This window comes from Tachysurus fulvidraco, chromosome 13 (genome assembly GCF_022655615.1).
Source record: "Tachysurus fulvidraco isolate hzauxx_2018 chromosome 13, HZAU_PFXX_2.0, whole genome shotgun sequence".
Lineage (NCBI taxonomy): Eukaryota > Metazoa > Chordata > Actinopteri > Siluriformes > Bagridae > Tachysurus > Tachysurus fulvidraco.
In genome coordinates, this window is record NC_062530.1 from 21018951 (window position 1) to 21042760 (window position 23810).

General features: G+C 36.5%; 1 protein-coding gene across 5 annotated transcripts in view; it reads left to right on the forward strand.

The window, feature by feature from the left end:
* The first annotated feature begins 5820 nt into the window (after positions 1-5820).
* The window catches only part of LOC113652492 (voltage-dependent calcium channel subunit alpha-2/delta-1), a 102151-nt gene continuing 84161 nt past the window's right edge, over positions 5821-23810 (forward strand). For 2 of the 5 annotated variants that reach the window (XM_027161603.2, XM_027161601.2), the window contains exons 1-3: positions 5823-6234; positions 14294-14375; positions 14822-14938. In XM_027161603.2, the coding sequence (XP_027017404.1) occupies positions 6128-6234; positions 14294-14375; positions 14822-14938 (306 nt within the window). In that variant the 5' untranslated portion in view covers positions 5823-6127. Of the gene's footprint in view, positions 6235-14293; positions 14376-14821; positions 14939-23810 lie in introns of all 5 variants that reach the window. The other 3 variants (XM_027161599.2, XM_027161600.2, XM_047822503.1) reach the window with 2 other exon arrangements.

Below are 23810 nucleotides of genomic sequence, written 5' to 3' on the forward strand. Positions count from 1 at the left end.
CTTGAGAGGAACCAGACTCAAAAGGGAACCCAAACTTATAAATTATATATATAATAAATAATAAATATAATATATGAATGATTAATATATATATATATATATATATATATATATATATATATATATATATATATATATATATATATATATATATATATTTGTGAATATTGCAGTTTCTATTTTGTTCACATTGTCCCCCTGTGACTTCTTAAGTACATAAACCTTTGCACTAAATCATAGTAATAGAAGCTTTTTTTTTTTTCAAAACTCTGCTTATTCCACTTATAGCAGTAAAAAGAATTTGTTTTCTCTCACAATGGGTGGTCCAAAAGTGCAAAGTTGCATAATCTATTGCTGGGTAGCGGAAATGAATTTATTTAATTCAGTCTGATGAAGCAGGGATAAAATGAGTCCTCAACAGGGATAAAAATAAATTAATAGACAGGACGAATACAGATGCAGAGAAGATGGAAAATCCATGTGAATCCTGAAGAAGAAGGTGAAGAATGATGTGGAACATTTAGAGCATTTGGCAGACACCTTTATCCAGAGCATCTTGCATTTATTTTATTTAGACAGCTCAACAACTGAGGGTTAAGTGCCATGTTCAGGGGCCCAGGAATTTGAACTCATGACCTTCGGATTAGTAATCCAACACCTTAACCACTGAGCTACCACATCCCTAGCTTAGTGGTTACGGTGTTTAACTACTGATTGGACTGTTTGAAGTTTGATTGCCAGGTCCTTCAAGCTGCCACTGTTGGACCCCTGAGCAGGGCCGTTAACCCTCAGTTGCTCAGCAGCATTATGAGCTTAAAACATATTTTTCTCTGGAAGAGGGTGTCTGCCAAATGCCGTAAACAGAAGAATAACAAACAAAATTCTTCATCGTAATCAATAAACAGCCACTCATGCTTCTAGCTGATGAAGTTCAACAATAACAAGAACATTCAGCTCATAATTACAGGCTAGACTTTAAAAAAAATGTTTTCTTTACACATTATATTATTGACAAAAACCTATGTGAAAAATACCATCTTTTAAATACTTACATGGATTTCGACATTAGCAAAACTGACCCTGAATTACAATTTTACAATATGCTAGTGTTCTTCTGTGCACTAAAAATACGTACATGCTACTCAGTAAAAATATCTTTGTTGGCTCATTTTTAAAAATCAATAATACAATATTGAAAAATCTTTAATGTGTCATAGGGATTAGTGTATCATTGCAAACCATGACACGCATAACCTTATTTGTTTCTTAAATTCTTATTCGTTTACTTAAATGAACTAACACATTTATTTAATTTATATAAATTCAGTTAAAATTCACAGTTTGGTTAATAAAATGTGTTCTTAAGTGCATAAGCTGGTCTCTGGTGTGTTGTAAAGAAAGTTGTATTTACAGTGTTTAACCACCAGAGGGAAGCATACGACCATCAACACTTGTGAGATCATTACGCTTATTTCATCTCACAAGGGTTCCATCTCACATGAAGAAAAAAGCACAAAGGAGGTGAGAGAACATCACTAACTGGACTAACAAAGTTACTGAGTAACAACTGGACCATAACTCTGACACTGATGATGAGATTCAGTAAATAAATCATATTATCAAATCATCTCATGGAATGAATGAATGAATGAATGAATGAATGAATGAATGAATAAATAAATAAATAAATAAATAAATAAATAAATAAATAAATAAATAAATAAAAGTGGCAAGAAGACAAATGCCAAATATTTCCACTCATCTACTCAACATTCACATAGGTTTGAAAAGTAAGGCTATAGGCTACATGTACAATTGCTACAAAATCTGACCACCGCTTAGCTGTAAACATTGCACTAAGCCCAAAATGCCCCAAAACAGCAATTTGAATAAAAAAAAATTGCACCAAGACAGTGTGTGATAAAACTGATACCACTGACAAGCTCTTTCTGGTTAATGCAGGCAGGGTATGTTGCCATGGAGATGCAGTGTAGAAGGGTAGTAGGGCCCATGGGACTAGTGTAGTGTGTGTGTTTGTGTGTGTGTGTGTGTGTGTGTGTGTGTGTGTGTGTGTGTGTGTGTGTGTGTGTGTGTGTGTGTGTGTGTGTGTGTGTGTGTGTGTGTGTGTGTGTGTGTGTGTGTGTGTGTGTGCGCGCATATATAATGGTCTTCTGGGTTTGGTCTACAGAACACAATTGTGTTGCGCTGTGTTTTGTTTTAAGTGCACATGACATGTTTTTTTAATCTTGTGGAAATAGAAATTCCTTCTCCCACTAAACATGTAATAATACATAAAATATTGTCAAATAATGATGTTTATCTCATCTCATATATAATTATGATGATGATGATGATGATGATGATGATGACGATGATGATGATGATTATTATTATTATTATTATTATTATTATTATTATTATTATTATTATTATTATTATTATTATTATTATTATTATTATTATTATTATTATTATTATTATTAGCAGTAGTAGTAGTATTGTTAATACAGGTTATAGAGTGACCCCAGCCTTTATCTTTGGGCTTAGCTCACTGTTTTCTCAACCATAGTATTGTGCTTGTGAATAACGGATTTGGGTGAAATATGGCTTTAGACTCAAGTATAGATGATACTCAGCCTCGGCACTCAGTCCTTTTTTAAACTTGTTAATTACTTTTTTTTTACTTTTTTGGCACTGCCCCAGCTTGCTTTTAATAAACTTTTAATGCACAGTGGATATTTTAGACTTCTATATATGTGTTTATCCAGAATCTGTGCCTAAGTCCTTGAGAATACACTGAATAGAAAGCAAGGACATGCATTAGATCCATTTTGCTGTTTTTCTGGTGGGTTTTAAGGTGAGTGCACATGAACTCTTGTCTTCACTGAGCTTTAATCAGTGCCTGAAACTTGAGTTCTTTTAGTGAGAAAAAAAGAAAAGAAAAAGAGGTCACTATAACAGTCTTTGGTGAACATCTATTGGGAATTTTAATGAGAGGGCTTGTTTTGATGATGCAGTAGTGCTTTTTCCGAAGTTCTTTTTATTTAGTTGCTGATGGCCTTGAGCTTTTATCACACAGCAATATTGTTGTTTTCACTTAACCACTGTTGGGTCATGCGATGTCTCCTACTCAGAAAAGCAGCCGATCCTCTTTCGCGTTTCAGAAATCCTTGGCTCTTTTTAAGGGCTGGTCGATGGGACAGTGCTAATTGAATTGCACGGAACAATAGAACAGGAAAATAAGCGAACTCCTTGTGCTTTTGCCATTAGTCCAATTCAGAACCCTCCATGAAGAAAGAGAAAACATTTCATTCATCACTACGTGATGGCCTTGCTCTTTTCTTTTACACTTCTATCCCCCATTCTCACTCGCTCTTCCTCTTTATGTCTCTCTCTTTCTCTCCTGCACAACCTCTTTGCCACAGCCGTCGTCGAGCCAGAGAACGGTTGCTAGGTAACGGATGAAAGCCGAAATCCCTTGGCAGCTTGTTCCCTCTGCCCCGACCTGCCTCCACGCCTACTCTCTGATTAACTTTTATCTCTTCGCAAGGAAAGTGTCTATCTCCAAGAGCAAACAAAACACAAAGACCTTTCAAATGCATTTTATAGGAGTGGGGAAAACCGGCGGTTGTTCATTAAAGGCTTTAAACGGTACTGCACTGATGCTCTGAAGGGAATATCTAGAGTTCACTAGGAGCATCAGATTACTGACTGAATTATTTAATCTAAAACCTCTGTTCTAAAGAAAAGTAAGAGATCACAGCTCTTCTATGACCAGATTGTACTCGGATCAATGAGGTAAACATTGGCTTGATAATATAAAGAAGCAAATAAATATTGTCTTCTCTTAAAAAGCTTTCTATTCAACAGAGTAGCTCTGCTCATCTATATGGGCTGCTCTGGGTGCCATAAACATCAGAACTTGTCTGTAATGGTCACACTCATAAATATGTGACCAGAACCCCCCTACTAGTACTGTGAAAATATTCTGCACATGGTAATCTGGATGGTTGTGTGAAGAGTATATATAGGATCCAGTTTGACAGACCAAGAATAAAGCAATGGGCTCTTTCTATAAATAATAAATAAAATATGCTCCAACAAAAAACTTCAATGGTGTGACATTTTTCTTTGTTAAATTAGAATGTACATTAACATCAAGTGTTATGCAATTACCTTTGCTATGCAAATATCTATATATCTGTATGGTCGGTTAGTCAAGAACAATAATATACTAGTAGAAATGCATTAAGCTTGTATAAAGCGTTTTATTTGTCACTACTGTAATTACAGTCTGAGTTGGGCAAGTAAACAAAAACAATGCACACTTTTTGACCAATCACATCTATCTATCTATCTATCTATCTATCTATCTATCTATCTATCTATCTATCTATCTATCTATCTATCTATCTATCTATCTATCTATCTATCTATCTATCTATCTATCTAAGAACACCCTTACCCATGATAAAGTACCTGTCAAAACACTCCATTAAAAACTGTGTTCTGAATATTACACTGTATGCTTAATAACTAAAGCATACAGGTGAAGGAGTTAGTTATTTTTTCAGTAAAGTCTTAAAAATCCTATACTGGAATTTGCAGCCTTGCAAAATCCACCCTCACAGCTTCTCTAGGGTTGCCTGAGCCAGTTCATCCTCATGAAGACAAAAACTGCTAACAAACCCAGAGCTACCTGCAGGGGTGGGTCGGGTCAAGGGGGTAAAAGATGCAGTATTATTCCAGTGCCTGTAGCTATACTGAGGCAGTTTAAGCGTGTGTAACATACTGTTGCTGTAGACTGTGTAGCTGCTGTGTATGTCATTAGAATCTCTCCACTGAAATCTACTTATATTCCAACATTTCATCTTTATTCATTCATTGTCTGCTTCTATACTGCTTTTATTAATATGCTAATTGTGTGTGTTAGTTTTTACTTTATCTGTATTTATTACTTGATTTTCAGTATGCACTTGTCAGGGATGTGGGTGATGTCCAGCGTCTTTCCATTTAATAATATAAAATAATCTAAACTAAAAAAAAAAAAAAAAACAATAAACCATGAGGAGCATTCTGTTACAGGAAAGTCTTGTTGATTAGAGCAACAAAAAAATACTGTTCCCGTGCCAAACTTGATTATTTTCCAGTAATAGCATTCAAAAGTTTCTTTTTTATATGTCTTATACTATAGCAGGTTGCTAAAAAAAATTATAAAAAAAAAATTACATGGGCTTTACGGCTTAACAAAATTGAATACAGAATAAATTACATTACATTCTGATATATGTATATATATATATATATATATATATATATATATATCCAAGAATCTATAAACTCTTTCTGTTTAAGGTCCACTATCAAAGTATCAGCAGTGACCCAGTGGCAATACTGAGATCTTACACTCAGTTATTTAGATCCTTAACCACTGCTACAAAATAATGGTCAAAGCTCAACCAAGACTGATTTAGGGTGTGTGGCATATTTTGATGGCATCACTCGGATAGATACAGACAGAGAGACAGACAGACAGACACAGAGAGAGAGAGAGAGAGAGAGAGAGAGAGAGAGAGAGAGAGAGAGAGAGAGAGAGAGAGAGATATGCCAGCCAATAGGCTCTACCACTAGAATAGAGATGAGGCTCTGATAAGAGAAATACACACACACACACACACACACACACACACACACACACACACACACACACACACACACACACACACACACACACACACACACACACACTTTCTCTCTCTCTCTCTCTCTCTCTCTCTCTCTCACTCTCACTCTCTCTCTCTCTCTCTCTCTCTCTCTCTCTCTCTCTCTCTCTCTCTCTCCCTCTCTCTATCCTCAAACACACACACAATACACACCCACCCATCGATCACTTTTCCCGCCACACTCCTGCTTCAAGAGTTTTCTCAGGTCTTAAAACGGGGCAGACGAATGACCGTCTGCTGCGCGTGACGGCAAGACGTGACGGAAAGACAATCTGCGCGCGCACCCCCCCGGTAACCGGCGGGCCGGTTGATCTCATTTTAACCTGATGCCGGCTGATCCGATTAACTAGCAGGGAGGAGCGTTATCTGCGGAGAGAAGTGCAGCGCTGGATAAGTGGAGCGACATGGCGCGCGTGATGAGCCCGGGATCGCCGCTCACACCTCTGCTCATTGTGCTCGCCTGTACGGCGTTACACGGCTCGCGCGCATCGCAGTTCCCCACGTCGCTCATGTAAGTACCGGGACATGGTGTGGGGCTGCTGTGTTTACACTGAGAAAAGTGCTTTACTGCTCAAACTGTTGATTGGCATTCTAAACACAGTCTTGTCCTTACAGCGTACAGTGAACTTCAATAATAATAATAATAATAATAATAATAATAATAATAATAATAATAATAATAATAATACAAATAAACAACAACAACAACGACAACAATAATAATAATAATAATGACAATACTACCACTACTACTGCTACTACTACTAATAATAATTGTCATCTTCATTCAGATCACCGTTATAAATAAAACCGAACAAAGTGCTCCGCAATTATAAGTAGATTATAAACAGGATTTTAAAAGTGCTGATAAAACCCCTTTAATACACTCTCAGAAATTGAAGTACCAAACTGTGGGGCGGTACATTTCCATGCACATTTAGCAGACACCCATATCCACTTAAAGCACAACAAATCCTCATGTTAGTTCACTAGAGTCTAGTGACTAGACCATGGATTAAGACTACCAACGAGCATATGTGCATCGGAAATATATGATACATTAGTAGAGGCTGATGTGACAAAAACATCACATCAAGATACTTGTAGACATTTGTATGACATTCATTGTGTTTGAGGCAGGCAGCAAAACAGTGTGAAATAGAGTTCTGTTTGTTTAATGATGTTATGGTTTTATGAATGATGTTATGTTTAATATGTTATGTTTAATATGTCATCAAATTGACTGGTCCTGGTTGCTATATGAATAGCAAATATGAACCTTTGCCATACTGTCTAATGTTATATTGTCATATGTTAAAGGAATTAGGGTTTTGAGTTAATAGTATAATTAGTGTATTGCATTTTCTTACAACTTAATTAGTATCATAAAGTGTGTGTGTCTTTGTCAAATATCATTACTATGCATCTTTTATCAAGGGAAGAGCTTGTGTTGTTCCTTTAATTAACTTTTACTGTAATGAGACTATAAATTTTTTAGATTTGTAGTTAAAATATATAGTGGGCACTAAATATACACATAATTATTGTCCTTTATTGATAATACTACTGCAACAACAAGAGAAAGCACAGTCTGATACCATTTGTGTGTACAAGAAAGAAAAACAACAACAACAACAACAACAACAACAACAATACACAAATGACACTTTCAAATAGGTCTGGCTTATACGATGATACAATGACAGTCTTTATTACCAATATTGTAATCATGCTTACAGCTACAGTGGCTTGAGTTACTCACTGTAACTACTAACTAATTGAACATTTTAATATATAGATTCTGTATAAATTGTTCATTAAAGACAAATAAAAATCTCTGAAGGTTTTCATAATAAGGCATCGGTTGTTATTGCTTTCTTAGCAATACCTCAGCCAAGCAAACAAGATACATGTCTTTTGCCATGGGATGTGGTAGCTTAGTGGTTACGGTGCTTGACTGCTTATTTGAAGGTTGTGGGTTTGAATCCTAGGTCCACCAGGCTGTCACTGCTGAGATCCTTAGCTCTCAATTGCTAAGTTGTATAAAATGAGAGTGAGAGTGAATGAGGGCATTTTCTGTTGCTTTAAAACAGCTCTAGATTACCCGATATGTATTGAAGATATAGTTATTTTTATCAAATATCCTACAATAAATGTATATTAAAAATCTATTTGAAATGTTAAGAGTACTAAAATTACCTGCAATACATGTATTTTGACATTTACCACAATCTCAATATAATATAGCCATATTGCCCAGTCCTACATCCAATATTGCATTGTGATTTATTTTTTTTTTGCCATATTGTCCACCTGTACATACAAACACATGGCAACTCAGTTTGTACCAAAATAAAGAGCCCTGCTTTGATTGGATCAAACATATATAAGTTTGATCCAAACTGTTCTGACTATTGTTCTGAACAACAGAGGGAGTGTGTAGGAGAGGGAAGTAGAGAAAATGAGTTGATGAATGAGAATAATACGTGTGAAAGCATCACTGATGCCTCAGCTCAATAACAGCCTGTATGTGTGATGGTGTCTTCAATTTAGAGGCTTATGGTGAAAATGAGAAGAGAACACAATGTATAGGAGAGGAAAGCAAAATAAAAGGCCAAATGCTGCATTGAATCTGCCTTTGTGAGCTCTCCAGAGATGGCTGAGACTAAGGGTCATTAATAAACACAGTCTAGTATATGCCTTTGGCTTGCCGTAGCTCAGCGTGTTTCCCAGGCCACAACTGCATGTTGTTAGTCTTGCTTGTTGCAGGTACTGATGTTAGTTCTGACTCCTGCTCAGTAATGATCTATTATTGAGGTGAGATGAGAGAGGACGTCCTCAGGGATGCCCATGCTGGAGCAGGTAATTATTCCCCTGATAAACTGCCAGGGAATTCTGTCCCACTGTCTTCTAGCCCAGCTGGTTATGGACAACATACACACATAGAAATAGACACAGATGTTGGTGGTCAGACAAACTGAAATGGCGTGTGTGTGAGGGTGAGAGCTAATGATGTACTTTATATGTGGCAGCCTGGGAAAACCATTTACTCTGTCAGAATTTGACATGTTCTACTATATATTCTATGGTAGAAAACTGCACTGTATACAGTATGGCTGTGGATCTGAAATATCTTTCTGCTTTGCAATGTCTCTAAACTTAAGGTAAAGTTCTAGCCTTTTAACACCTGTTTATACCCAAAGGTGAAAAACTAGGGAATTGCATTTAAAGATTTAATTTCTGCTCCACTAATCCAATTTACTGATGGAAGAAAAACAACATTACTGCCAAACTTTAACGAATGACAAGAAGTTACAATGGGTAACAAAATCCATCTCTGATCCACATCAGTCTCTGTCTCATCTTCTCAGATAAAAGTCATCAGTGAGGAAATGATCACTGATTAACTCAATCATTTCTGTGCTGCTGCCAAAATGAAATGTTATTAATGTGTTTTTAATTAGGCCATTTACAGTAAACAGTTGAAAAAGATATCCACTGCCATTTGTACAGAGCATGTAAGTGCTCTTCTTTGTTTTGATGGTGATGTGACAGTGCATGAACATTGTGACATTTTGACAGTCGCAATCTGATTACGACATGAACTAATTAGGTTGGCCTGAGTGGCATGCAACGATCCAACACCTGGTTTAAAACAGGATGAAGGGTTGAAACACTGGATCCAAAAAGGCGCTATCTACCTTTTTTTTAACGCTTTCTGGACCAGATAAAGCAGTGTTCATGTATACAACCACCAGTCACTAATACAGCACTCTTGACTTGACTTGAAAACATTATCTTTGCGTTTGGACAGCAAGAAAAGGCAAGAAATCAGAAATAAAAACATTTCCATGTCAATTTAGTCAAACATTTTTTTCTTACAGTACAGATGTCAGTGTATTATTGCATTATTGCAAGTAAAACTCAATTTTGTCAAAACATGATTAATCATTTTTCCAGAAATCAGCTGCATAAATAACAGATGGGTTTTCCCAGACCACCATGCATATGCTTTAACCAGAGTACAGAGCTTCTCTGATTGATGGATTTGGCTGATATTTTTAGACAGATGTAGGTGGGTTCTGTCATTCTTCTTTCCTGGAGGAATTAGAAGTAAGTGTGTGTGTGTTATTTGTTTTTGTATTTTTGTTAAAGCCTGGGGTGTCTTCTTTTATTTACCATAATGTAAAGTGATGCTTTTGGTCCCATTTGTTAACAGATTTATCGGGAATCTCCTCAGAATATATATTCATGAACCTGTTTACAGTGGTAATTCACGTTGTCAAATTTTACCTAATAACATTTTTAAAATATTTTTTGGCTACATGGGCAGCAGCTGCTCGATGATTTGAGTGCTTAGAGTTATTCAAAAGAAGAAGAAGAAGAAGAAGAAGAAGAAGAAGAAGAAGAAGAAGAAGAAGAAGAAGAAAAGCCTAGAGTCACTTGCCTTCCTTCCCTTATCTAAGATGTAATCCTCAGGTTGTGAAGGGATTAAACAGTTTATTATAGGGGAGCTTAGAGAAATACACAATGTTGAATGGACCTTGACATTTGTGTGTGAGTGAAACCGTATGTACCCTGGATTAACTGCATTACGGTCACGGTGTCTGTAAATAACAAAGCCTTTCTTTAAAAATGCCTGCAGCTGTTTTTTTTTGTTTGTTTGTTTTTGTGATGAAGCACAGTTCATAAGACTAGTTCAAGATAAAACACAAATACCAATAAATGTTCGACTGTTTTGGCTTTAGTGTGTTTTGGCATTAGGCTGACAGTAGGAGGGTCTTGGCAGGGGCTTGTAAGAAATGTCTGTGTTGAAATCAGTTGTGATTTCATCTTCTTCACTGTGTAACAAAAGGATTTTTAGTCCGAACAACAGGAAACACTCCTCTTTGCTATTAAAGAGCACTGAGAAGGGAAGTGGATCATTGGTGGCTCCAAAAATATCTGGAAAAATGCAGGCACTGTTTTTCAGCAAGTAATTGATACTAATTGGATCAAGATGGTGTAGTGAGACCAAACTGTCTAGGAAACAAGACTACAAAAATACCAGGGACTCCAGCCATATTTAGCGCTTGCAATGCATTTTGATGTAATGAGTATCATCGTTCTGAATACTCATCAAATTTCTATTCTGCATACATACAGGTATTGTGTGGAGTGCTACAGATGCTTGAGGTTAAATATACCTTGCCAACAAAGCAGACACACAATCTGATCACAACAGAGCTCTCCAACCATTTTGTTATATCTGTGTAGTGCTCTGGAGCTTCCTGAGGACCGATTTAGGAGATGATGGAAGAGTTGAGTGTGCACTACCAGAGACACGTTCGCACATTTCTTTTGAATTTTGCTATTTATCACACTCCTGTTTGTTATTCCATGAAGTACAGAAGGTGCGTCATTATCTTGTGGGGAAAGGCTGTGGTTTTTAATGAAAGATTTGACTTAAAGATTTGAAAGAACACTGCATATCATATCATTTGTTTATCAGAATTTTTGCTTGTGTGATATAAATATTGCAGAAGGCACAATGATGCAAATTAGTTAAAAAAATCACTAATCACAAATTTAAAAAATCACTACATTTTCGATTTTGTGCTCTGAGCATCATAAATCAAGGCTTCGGCTAAGAAAGCAGCAACAACAACAACAACAACAACAACAAAACAACCTTTCACTCTAATTAAACTTTAATCTTTAATCTGTTTTTAATAATGTTATGTCGCAGTTCCTGGGTTGATCCTTACCTCAGTTTCCTCTGAGTTCTCTGGCTCCCATCACTTCCAAAAGGCTTTTAGGTCTATTGGTATCACAAAACTGCCCAAGCTATGAACCTTCTATGAAGCCTTTGTCCGTAAATTACTATAACTGTCTGTTCTTCTTTGTACTTCCTAGTAAGCATTTTATGAATTTCAATAATGTCCCATAAGGCTTTAATAATGTGCTACAGATAATCTCTGGATAACTGAATAAATTCAATAACATTTTCAAGAACAATTATAAAAATATTATAAACTTTTAAAATGTAATTGCACACATGGCTTTGTAAATAAAATTTTATAATACAGGAATAAAAATAGCATCTTAATTGAAATGAGTAATAATACACATTATTTTTCACTTTACATATTCATAACACGCCGTGGTGACTAAACGCTTATGATATTTTTTATAATTCTTAATCAGTATTAGATTCAGGGGTCATTGTTAGTGCTAAGTGATCATTAAGTAATCATAGTACATCAGTATGCAATACCTGACAGGACAATATTATAATGTGACACTTGTATTAAAAAGTATAAAAGGTTATTAAGGAATTAAACATAAAACATGACAGGTGCGTATTTGTAAGTAAATCCTGTACTGAGTGGTGTGATGAAGCCTGAAAGAAGTTGTTTGTTCCTCTTAAACCAGTGATTAGACAATGAATATGTTTTTTGGACAGTGAGAGGAAACTGGAAACCCATGCAGATCAAGTGAGAATATGTGAAATACAAAACAGCCCAAGCTCAGGATCAAACCTACAATGAGTCAGTGACACTACCCACTGCACCAGCACAGTCAGGACTGGTCACGTTATGGAGCATCTGAGGGACGAGTTTGTCCCTGATATCACTTATGTCATGACAGTTGCTCATCACTAAACTTTATTTTTTCTCTCTTTCTTGATTAAAAGAACATTACAGATAAACTGTAATGCTAGGGACAGCCAGTGTTCCCAGTATGAATGGAAAATTAATGAAATATTGAATATATCACAAGCCAAAACACAATCACAACATAGTTACACATCATGACTGCATTTATAGTCTTTCATATTCTACATTACCAGATACTGTGTGTTTAAGGACAAATATACCTTCAATGAAACAGTATTTGCATAATGGGATTAAACGTTTATTAAAAAGGCTTCATAACTTGTCCGTAAAAGTTTCCACACAATAAAAATATTCACATAATTTGAGTATATTCGCAATATACTGAGAACAATAGAAAGAAAGAAAAAAAAACTACAGGATTATGGCAGCCAAAACCAATAAATGTGCTCAGTTTAAATTAAATGGATTCAGTAATCCATGCTGGCATCCAGAATTTAATTTAGAGACATTGCCATATTGATATTTTGAAAACAATCCATGTGCGTGTTCCCGTTTCGGCTGTGCAGACGGAGGTCTTGGCCTCCACAGACAGTGCCAGAGCCAATCAGATGTGTTTGAATGGGTCTGCTGAACTTTTGCCTCTCTGGCACATTGGTGTAAAGAACAGCCTTTCAGGCCATCAGTACCAATACATCAACCAAAAAGCACAGTGTGTGTGTGTGTGTGTGTGTGTGTGTGTGTGTGTGTGTGTGTGTGTGTGTGTGTGTGTATGTGTGTGTGTGTGTGTGTGTGTGTGTGTGTGTGTGTGTATATGTGTGTGTGTGTGTGTGTGTGTGTGTGTGTGTATGTGTGTGTGTGTGTGTGTGTGTGTATGTGTGTGTGTGTGTGTGTGTGTGTGTGTGTGTGTGTGTGTGTGTGTGTGTGTGTGTGTGTGTGTGTGTGTGTGTGTGTGTGTGTGTGTGTGTGTGTATGTGTGTGTGTGTGTGTGTGTGTGAAACAGACAGATAAGTGACTCTATGCTAACCATTTTATAAATCTACAGGGCAATGCGTAGCTAAAAGACAACATTTTGTCCTCTGTTAGACTGCAGTGCAATATAGAGATGAACAATAAAAGGCTGAGATTCAGGTTCTGATCCCAGTTCACCACTTTCCATGCATGAGTGGGGGAGCGTGGGAATGTTATTCTTTTAGGCAATGTTGATATTTCTGTTGTGGTTTGGGAAAACTGGAGCCACGGGAGCCACATTCTGACAAAGAGCCAAAAAATGAGAGTTTATATATATATATATAATCATAGATTTTTTTCCCCTGTCAATTTTGGCATACTCGCATAGATGGATGGATGGATGGATGGATGGATGGATGGATAGATAGATAGATAGATAGATAGATAGATAGATAGATAGATAGATAGATAGATAGATAGATAGATAGATAGATAGAATTTAAATTATTTTTAATTGACATGCTACTGAAACTAATGTTCGATAGATTAGCAAAATGTTTTGCTTTGAAATTTAGTAGAGTAAAAATGGAAATGCATTAATAAGCAATAAGTACAAATACTTAGAAAATTTACTCAGATACCTTGTTTAACACACATGCGAAAGAGAAACTGATTTCAGTTCAAAAAAAGCCTGTGTTGTCAAGATTTCGGGATATTTATCACCAGAGGCTGCATTATGCAGATGTGCCCTTTAACTTCCATTTTGAAACTTTTTTATTTTGTTCTGTAAGCATCCTGAGGCTGACTATTTGCAATGAACATCCTTTGGGTGTTTTTCTAAATCAATGTCTTTATAAAGGTTTTGCTAATTTGAATGTGTACAGTATACAAACACTACAACATGACAGCAGCTTCACTTGGGAAATCACGGTCTGGTTCTCATTAGGATGTGGCTTGTCTGTATACGGTGTGTTTTTGTACATTTTTTAAATTTCTGAGTGAGTAATGTCTCTTTCTTTTCAGCATAAAAGAATGGGTGGATCAGATGCAGCAGGAGCTGGTGTCCCTAGCTGACACGGCCAGTGCAGGAAAAAGCTTAGTGGAGGTTAGGATTTCTGTCTATTTCTTTTATTACTACTTCAACTGCTTCTACACATAAATGCACATGGATGCTGCTAAAACATTCACCTCACATAAAAATGTAGATTGTAACTCAAATCAAAACTTTCCGTTTTGTCCAGACACACAGTGCTTTAAAACTTTCACACATGTTGTACTGTACGTAGGCGGTTCACTGAATCAGTTGTCAAGAATTCTTTTACTTCCCCATTTGCCTTGTAACCTTAAGACCAATCTAGAAATGTTTGGAATTGCTACATAATCTATCCAGCTTGCAAATTTAGAAGATAAAATCTCCTAGCCTCATGGCACATCTTGAAATTATTTAAAGTCATTGGGGTCTAGGAGGCGGCGTTCAGCATTAAGGTACCGCTTTGAACTTGTGTAATTTTCCTGATTAAATGCATTCTTGTGTCTTTACTGTCATTGCAGATCTTCATGAATAATACGAAATACTACACTGTGGAACCAAACAATGCTGGAAGGCTGGTGGAAAATGCAGCATGGAATATAGAGAACTTTTTAAAGAAGCGAGCGAAAGCACTTGAGGTACAGTACATTAGAGATTCTTCCTAGCTGAGAAAAAAACAAACAAGGTCAATGCAAGAACTTTAAATGTTTGACAATATGTAAACAAGTTACAGTACTATATTAAACAATGTGCAGAGGAAAGAATGTGTGATTATGTTTAGATACATGGCCATTTTTGGAAGATCAGGCCATTATTTATGACTGGGAATTAGAAGCGTAGGGGAACTTTTTTGTTGAATGCTATTTAAGGACATCACAGTGAATGCCTCTCTCACAGTCATGCCATTGCTGTGAGCATGCGTATGTGTGTGTGTGTGTGTGTGTGTGTGTGAGAGAGAGAGAGCCAGATGGCGTTTTTTTTGCATAGCCGAAAGATGAATTGTTTTCTGTCTTTGAGTCTGTGGGTATCTGTGCCCACTGCAGATGTGCTAGGAGACCCCCTGATGTCAGCCTACTGACCTGGACCATTGGCACAAAAAGTGTGTATGTGTGTGTGTATGCATTCATTATAACTGATTGGCAGAGAACTGGAAGTTGGCATGCATTGGTAGCTCTTTAAAAAAGTCAAAAGGGTCAGAGTAGTTTGGTTGGATGATCATGTGTGTAATGAGTAGTTTACATTGAGTGTATACTATTATTTGTCTGCTATTGCTGTGATAAAAGGCAGGAAAGGATCATTTGTGCCTTTGACTTTTCATCACTGATCTGAGCTATTTCAAGCTTTGTATTGGAGTAATAGGAGCAACAGATTACAAAGACAATATTCAGAATGAACATTTATTTTTAGAAAGCTTGCCAGAAGGCTGGTCAAGTCTCGAGATGTGCATCGGATGGAATCTTGTGGAATGCAACATAAGAAGACATGCACGCAATAATAATAAACCTGAAGCAAACATTTTTTTAAAAAAAGGTTTAAATTTTAATACTAAACAGATACAGATACAGAAAGTGGTATTGAATTACACCCCTATTTTTAGAGCGATAGTTTAGAATAAATCATTTTTAACTAAAGCTCTACTGTCAGTTGAATGCAAACTAATAAATACAGACCATATGATAACTTGGAGTTACTGCTTTCAGTGTCTGTCAGGTTGTCAGACTAAATTTGATCAGCCATGACTGCTTCTTGATGTTATCTTTGAGTACAGTGCATCTGTCTGGTGTTAGTTCAAAGCACACAGTGTTGCTACTGTATATAAATCTTCACTTATTGTGATTATGATCAATTCATTCATCGTTTCATCTTCAGTAACTGTAAAAACATAACATTTTTTATACTGCTTAGGGTCTTAGCCTATCCCTACTGGGTGTACCACCAGTCCATCACAGAGCACAGTGTTCTTGAAAGGTGTGAGACAAACCAGAAGAAACCTATAAGAACCAGGAACACTCCAGACTACACCTGTGCTGGCCTTGCAGATATCAATTGTCTCTAAAATGTGTCACGTACAATACGGCGTGTAAATTTATCAGGTTAAATCCCACATTAACAATCTGACTATTTCTTTGCTTATATTCGACCTGCATATTATGCGTTTTACCTCTCAGCTGCTTGTAACAGCATTCTGCGCACTTCATTTCACACCCATTACAACTGTGTTACATGTCTCTATGGGACTACCTTCACCTTTGCTAACTGCCTCCAGGATTCAAGCTCTGCTGCTTGTTTTTGCCTTTGAAATGTCTAACTGTTTATCACTTTGTTCTGTATTCCCATGCTTGCTTTATATTTATACCACAGTGCTGTTGAAGTCTTTAATCTGATTATTAAAAGGTGTTGACTAATTTTCCATAACAGCAGCTCTCAAACTGGCACTGGCAGTAAATTCATGTCATAAGTTTATTTTATGTGTTTGGCAATAATTTTAGTAGTAACAGCTAACTCACAGGGACCAGTACAGGAATCTCATCATATAATCTAAAGCTACTAATAAATGCATGTTAAAAACATGTTGCTATGCAACAAAAAAATAGGATAATTTGTGTGATAATTAGCAGACTTAATATATACTCAAGGGGAAGTCACAGCAGCTACGACCAGTGTTGTATAAAGTACTAGAAAGCAATACTTGAGTAAAAGTATCATACTAGAAAAAGACTTGGTAGAAGTGAAAGTCACCTTTTAGAATATTACTCAAGTAAAAGTCTTAAAGTATCTGATATTTACTGTACTTAAGTATCAAAATTATTTTCTGATATTTAATGTACTTAAGTATTTGAAGTAAAAGTAAAATTTCAGTGATTTTCAGTGGGCATAAGAGCAGGGGCAGTTCTAGGGTTTCATCTTTAGGGGGTTTAGCCCTCAGTGAGAATTTAAAACAAGAAGAGTTTTATATTATACTGTATATTATATGGCATAGTAAGCCAAAAGTTATGGTATTATTCAATGGCAAAAGTGGACACCAAAATTTTATGCATGATGTAATGATGCCAGTCTTAAATCAAATCAGTTCATGTACATATGTGTGCATTCTCTACAAACAGTGTGTCCAATGAATGCAATCATTAATGAAATAAATATTCACAAGACAAAGACCAAATCAATAAATGCTGCGCGTGCCTGTGCTTCTCCGTACAGCGTGCGGAGCTGCGTAATACAATCTAGGAGCAGTGATTCGCCAAACCTCCCTTATTGCAGTCGCACACATTTCTTCTGATTTTATTTTGTAGTAACGAGTAATGAAGATGCTTATTGGAAATGTAACGGAGTAAAAGTATACATTTTATCTAGGAAATGTAGTGGAGTAAAAGTGAATGTGTGTTGACATAAATTTAAATAGGGAAGTAAAGTGAAATTTCTACTTAAGTACAGTAACGAAGTATTTGTACTTCGTTACATTACAACACTGGCTACTACACACTAGCAAAAGTGTTAGATCTGCAAACTTCAGCTCCCAGAACACACCATGGCCTACAAACATGGCGGCATGTAATGGAGTCTATTACCCGCTGCACACCTGCACTCCCTCTGTCCCACTGATCAAACACTGTGTTTTCAATCACAGTCACTGCACTCAAATCTACACTGTTTAGAAGGAACAATACACAGTTCTACACAGTTCTAGTTCTTTGGTGCATATGTTTTTCCAAGTACTAGTTATTTCTGTATGTGATTTATCATCACATTTTTGGAAGCGTTTGCTGTTGTACTCATTAGAGCTTCCGTACTTGTAACTGTTTCCTTTCAGACTCCCGTTATCTGCTAAATATAACTCACAATAAAGCACAAATAAGAAAGAAAGAAAGAAAGAAAGAAAGAAAGAAAGAAAGAAAGAAAGAAAGAAAGAAAGAAAGAAAGAAAGAAAGAAAGAAAGAAAAATACACTGTACATATAAATAGCTCAAGTAAGTTCAAGATATCTGTACAGACTAACCAAACAAAAAATAGTGTGGCAGATTTAAGTACTGTAAGTGCAGTGACATAATGTGTGACATAATGTACAAATTTGTTGACATAATGCACAAAGTGTAGTCGCAAAATCATCTCTGTATCGTGTCCATCATCTCCCAAATCCAGAGACTCTTGTTGACTGTATAATTAGATAGCTATGGGCAAGAAAGTCTTCTTGTACCTTTCTCTGTTTACTATTGTCCATGATTCTCTTACATATGTCTATCATCTACCTCTCTACCTCAACATCCAGGATGTCCATCAAGCAGCGTAGAACAGAGCCATCATTTCCTGTTAATGTATTATACGGTGATATGCTGTTTTTATTTCACATTTGAGTCAGAAAGTTTTCCACCATGGGAAAGTCTTTAGGACAGTTTTTTTTTAAATAACATGCAAAGCTGCATTTTGTTGTCTTATTAGCTTAATAAGAGAAAAACAAATTCCTGTTGAAGGAATGGCTGTTTTTAGCTGCTATAAAATAAAGTATAACTACCTTGTCTGGCAGATGTTCCTAACTTTAACTATAACCATAAACAGTTGTGAAATAATATTTATTAATCGATTACATTGACATTTAAATGTAATTAAAATGCTAGCTGTGACTAATCACTGTGGTATAAGAGGAATCAAACAATTTAAAAACAGAGGTACTGTTATTGGAAACTATTCGACTTTGTTGCTGATTGTTTTCCTATTACGACAGGCCCTGTTGTGTTTTACTCCTTTACGCCTTCCCTTCGTCAGCTCTTTCTCTGATGGAAGTCTGAAGCTTGTTGTCATTCCACTCTTATTTCTCTTTCCTTTGTTTTTCAGCTTGTCCCAGCAGTGACCCTCTCTTCAAGCTAGCTCTGGAAGTCACTTTTGTGCTTGTTGTCTGTTTTACTTATGATGACACTCTACAGCTGCTGCAGACTGTGTTCTCTTGGGTGCTCTACCTGCTGCCTTTTTTTTTTTTTGGTCCTGGCTTTCTTCTAAACGCTAGAACTGTTTATACAGTATATTTCTTAACCTTTTACATCTTTGGTATCTCAAAGGTTCACCTCCATTCTTCAGCTTCGTATTACCTTATAAGGAACACATCCGCGTCTGTAACAGAGTGGTGCTGGAGTTGATCACTTTGTAGCGTTGCGTATCCTGCTGGGTTTTAGTGTCTCCTCATTGTGATACACTTCCCTTCTGGAACGTCTGCTTCATATCTGCTTCATTGACAGGGCTCTAAAATGAAAAATAGACTCAGTTCAAATCATCAGTGTTACTGACAGGAAATACTGTTATTGTATTAAAAAATAGAAGTTATTAAGAAAATTCTTTTGCTGAGGGAAAGTGAGTAGTCATACTGCTTATTTGTTTCGTCAGTGTTACTGAAATTGAATGCTTGTGCTTTTACATCATTTACATTCCTTAGATTTTATTTAGACCTTCATAGTATAAAACCTCAAAGCTCAAAACAATCTTCTTTGCTTTAGCTCTCTGTAAAATGTTTCACTATGCTGGAATAAGCAAAATCTCTTATAGAATGAGGCTTCTCCTTATCTGTTTGCATCCCTGGAAGACATGAACTCTATCTTATTTGATACAGCATGTGAAGAAAAGTTGTGCTAAACTGCTAACCAATATACAGTAGTTAGCAAAGTTATTTAGATTTATTTGCTACTGCAGGTTAGACTAGCCCTGATTCAAATAGCAAGTATAAATTGGATAGACAGCCCGTTTCTAGCTAAGGTTAAATACTGGTTCTGTACATGGTATTTTACTTCTGATTGATTTATTAGTAAACTGTGTAATGTTAGTTTTGACCATTCTCATAAATGGGGCTAATGATTCTAAAGTTACTTTATATGCGTATATGCACTCAGGTAAAGGACAGGAAGAGAGAGAAAGAGAGAGAGAAAGAGAGAGAGAGAGAGAGAGAGAGAGAGAGAGAGAGAGAGAGAGAGAGAGAGAGAGAGAGAGAGAGATCCACATTGTGAGTGTGTGGTTTGATTCCTTTGATATGGCTGATGAGAGTGATGCTCTGATTCAGTGTGGCTTGCTTTGTATTTAGGTTATGAAAGGGTCTCTGGTTTCATTTTCAACTTTGTTCCAGGAATCCTTTGGTGTTTGTGTGTGTGTGTTTGTGTGTGTGTGTGTGTGTGTGTGTGTGTGTGTGTGTGTGTGTGTGTGTGTGTGTGTGTGTGTGTGTGTGTGTGTGTGTGTGTGTGTGTGTGTGTGTGCGTGTGTATTTGCTCACTATGCTATAGCACTGCCCTCTCTTTAACCACTTATGTGGTCGCCCCCTATTTTCATGATTATCGCCTAGATGACATACCCACCTAAAAAGTAGTACAGCTCCCACATACTTTGACATACTTTGAGTTTCTGATACGTGTCAGGTTGATTCTAGGCCTTACTGACACAGAGATACAGAGGCTAGAATGGAGGGTTTTGATTTCCGTCTGAGTTGTTTACCTGATAAACTGATTAAATACATTGCTGTATTTAATGATGGGAGGTACACAACAACTGAGGGTCATAGCCACATGTCTTGGCTTTCACCAAAAAAAATTGAAGTCAAAAGACTCAAAAATGGATTTTATATGAATATTTTTCTACGGATATGTCCGTCCGTTCATGTTTTTCTTGCTTACTTGTTTACTGTATAACTTTGTATAAAAAGACTGCATGCTTAGTTTAAAAGGCCTATAACAAAGAGAACCCCTCTGCCTAGAAGCCTGCTGTGCTAAAGGCCTGTAACCTGACACCCTGTGATGTGAGAGTGAGAAGTTACAATCCACGAAACCTGTGGCTTACTCATGGTTTGCGAATAATCATACTTCATTAAATTTTCATGAAGACCTGTTGCTCTTCTTACTTTGCACTTCCTATTTTTTTCTAAAACCAAGCTGTATTTTTTGTTACCAGAGATCACCAGAGATGTGTAACTAATGGTAGAACCTTGGATTAGAACCCAAACTGCAGATTGACAGCAGGGATAATTTCTGCTTTCAATACACTGTTACGTATGAAGCCAGCTGGAAAGCTTAAACATAATACATTTTTAATGTTTGGTTTTTTTTTTCCAAGCAGATGTCATTTTGACACTTTTATTTGTGTTACATCCAATGGAATAGAAATCCTCGCATGCGCCCACACACAGCTAACAAAGACACTTGGTCTGGTTTCAAGTGTGTACACTTTCATTTTATCCAATGGAACAACGTTCTTATAGATCACTATGTGTGTGTGTATGTTTGTGTGTGTTTGTGTGTGAGTGTTTGTGTGTGTGTGTGTGTGTGTGTGTGTGTGTGTGTGTGTGTGTGTGTGTGTGTGTGTGTGTGTGTGTGTGTGTGTGTGTATTTGTGTGTTAAATTGGTATTACCTGGATTTTTCATTGTGTTATGGATGTTTTTGATCTCTTAAGGTCATTCATTTATGGGCAGATTTCCCTTGTTGGATCACTTGTTCTTTCTCTTTTCTCCAAACTGTTTTTGTTGTTATTTGATTAATTTAATTAGCCAGTGTACAGGAGAACCTGGTCTAGGAACGTTTATTTATAGTTGCTCTATTGCTAACGACAACTGGAATGAACTCGTCCATATCATTGATAGATATAATGTGCAATGTGTCATTAATAAATAAACAATTGCACTAAAAATCAAAAGCTGTGTCATTTTTGTTATAAGAGCACTTCTTGTTGTGGTATTTCTCATATGTTAAATGATAACATGGTAAAGGTTACTACTGAATGTTAAAATGATGACTAAGTTCCAATAGCTTTTTTTTTTTACATTGAATGTTGATGAAGTTTGACTAAAAAGACGATTGAGAAGCTGAAAAATACAAAATCTATCAGACAATTTCATTGTTTTTAATTGTATTCAACCTCCCAATAGGGGAATTGGTATGTTTGTGCATTTCTCTCTGTAATTACGATGAGTTGTGTATTCATGGGATTTGTACTATCAATCAATGACTGTAGTGGTTTAGCTTTATTTTATTAGACTATATTTATTTTAATCAATCAAATCAGAATATAAACATTGCATCGCCTTCAGCAGTGAGGTCTTCCTAATTTCCCAGGGCACAACTCTGCTGGTTTAATTAAAATTGTGCTTGGTGTCTGTTAACAGTTTCAGATCGTGTTTGGATTCCTCGCTGTCATCAATCTGTGTTGTAGTTTTGTTACTGTTTTCTTGTTTAACAAGCTATATATAAATGAATGTATGAAAGATTAATTACAAAGGATAAGCGTTAATTGTCAAAAACTCAAACTTAAGCTGCTTGCATAGGCTCTCATGGAAACAGGGCCATTTATTTATTTATTTATTTATTTATTTATTTATTTATTTATTTATTTATTTATTTATTTTTATCTCCATTATTGTTTTGTTATTGGTTTCTTCCCTTATTGTGTTCACCTTTACCCTGTTTTCTGTACTACTGACCTGCACTGCAATCAAGTGGAGACTGGAACGTTTCTGACCCCTAAGTAAACATGTGAATAATCCTATTACATTTTTTTTAAATGGGAAACTTATGTCATTTCATCAAGTCCGGTGTCACCTGTAATACAAATGATGAGATAACATTAAGCATCATTAAGAAGACTTAGTGTGTTGCACACACTATTATTACCACGTGAAGGAGAGTACTGTAGTTACACAATTCAAAGCTTTATTTGACTTTTTAAAGATCATTGATCAAATTTCATTAATGTACTTCAGTGCAAAAATAATTAGGAAGTTTAGTGCCGAGTGGGGAGGGTAATGGGTTCGTCGGAATTGATCAGATTCTTTGTGGAGTATTAGAAAAGGGAGAGAGAGAGAGAGAGAGAGAGAGAGAGAGAGAGAGAGAGAGAGAGAGAGAGAGAGAGAGAGAGAGAGAGAGAGAGAGAGAGAGAGAGAGAGAGAGAGAGAGAGAGAGAGAGAAAACAGGGCTGGAGCACTAAACAGACACATTACATTTGACATTGTCTCTCACTGCTGGTCATTTATTCCTCCCAGCTCTCAGCACCAGCCCAGGAGGCTTAACGTCATTATCATCGGGCAGCTGAGGGCTTGACACTGGCGCTCCTCTTGTAGCAGATGCATTTGTTGTGTTGGCTGTCTACAGTGCCTGAGGGCTTGCTGGCAGCGGAGCTGACCTGGCACTTTACAAATCAGTCCATGGTACCCGAATTAATCAAATTGGTTATGATTATGGAAAAAAGTGGAAGATAATTGCAGGGTATAGCATTTAGTTCCCAAAGCACCCCTGAGCTGAAAATATTGCATAGCCTAAAGTATGAACAGGTGCATCAAATGAAGTGTGATTTGGCTTTAAACCTGTAGTTGACATGTGGAGCAGAGTGTTATAAACTGTGAACTACCTAAGAATAGGTTTGGAGATATGATCAGACAAAATCAATACCATAACACATTATGTTACACCATATAATAGTCTGGGTATTGGTATGAGCAGGCGTCTACTGTTACAGCACTGGTTCATTTCACTGATTTGATGTTTAAATCTAAGCAAA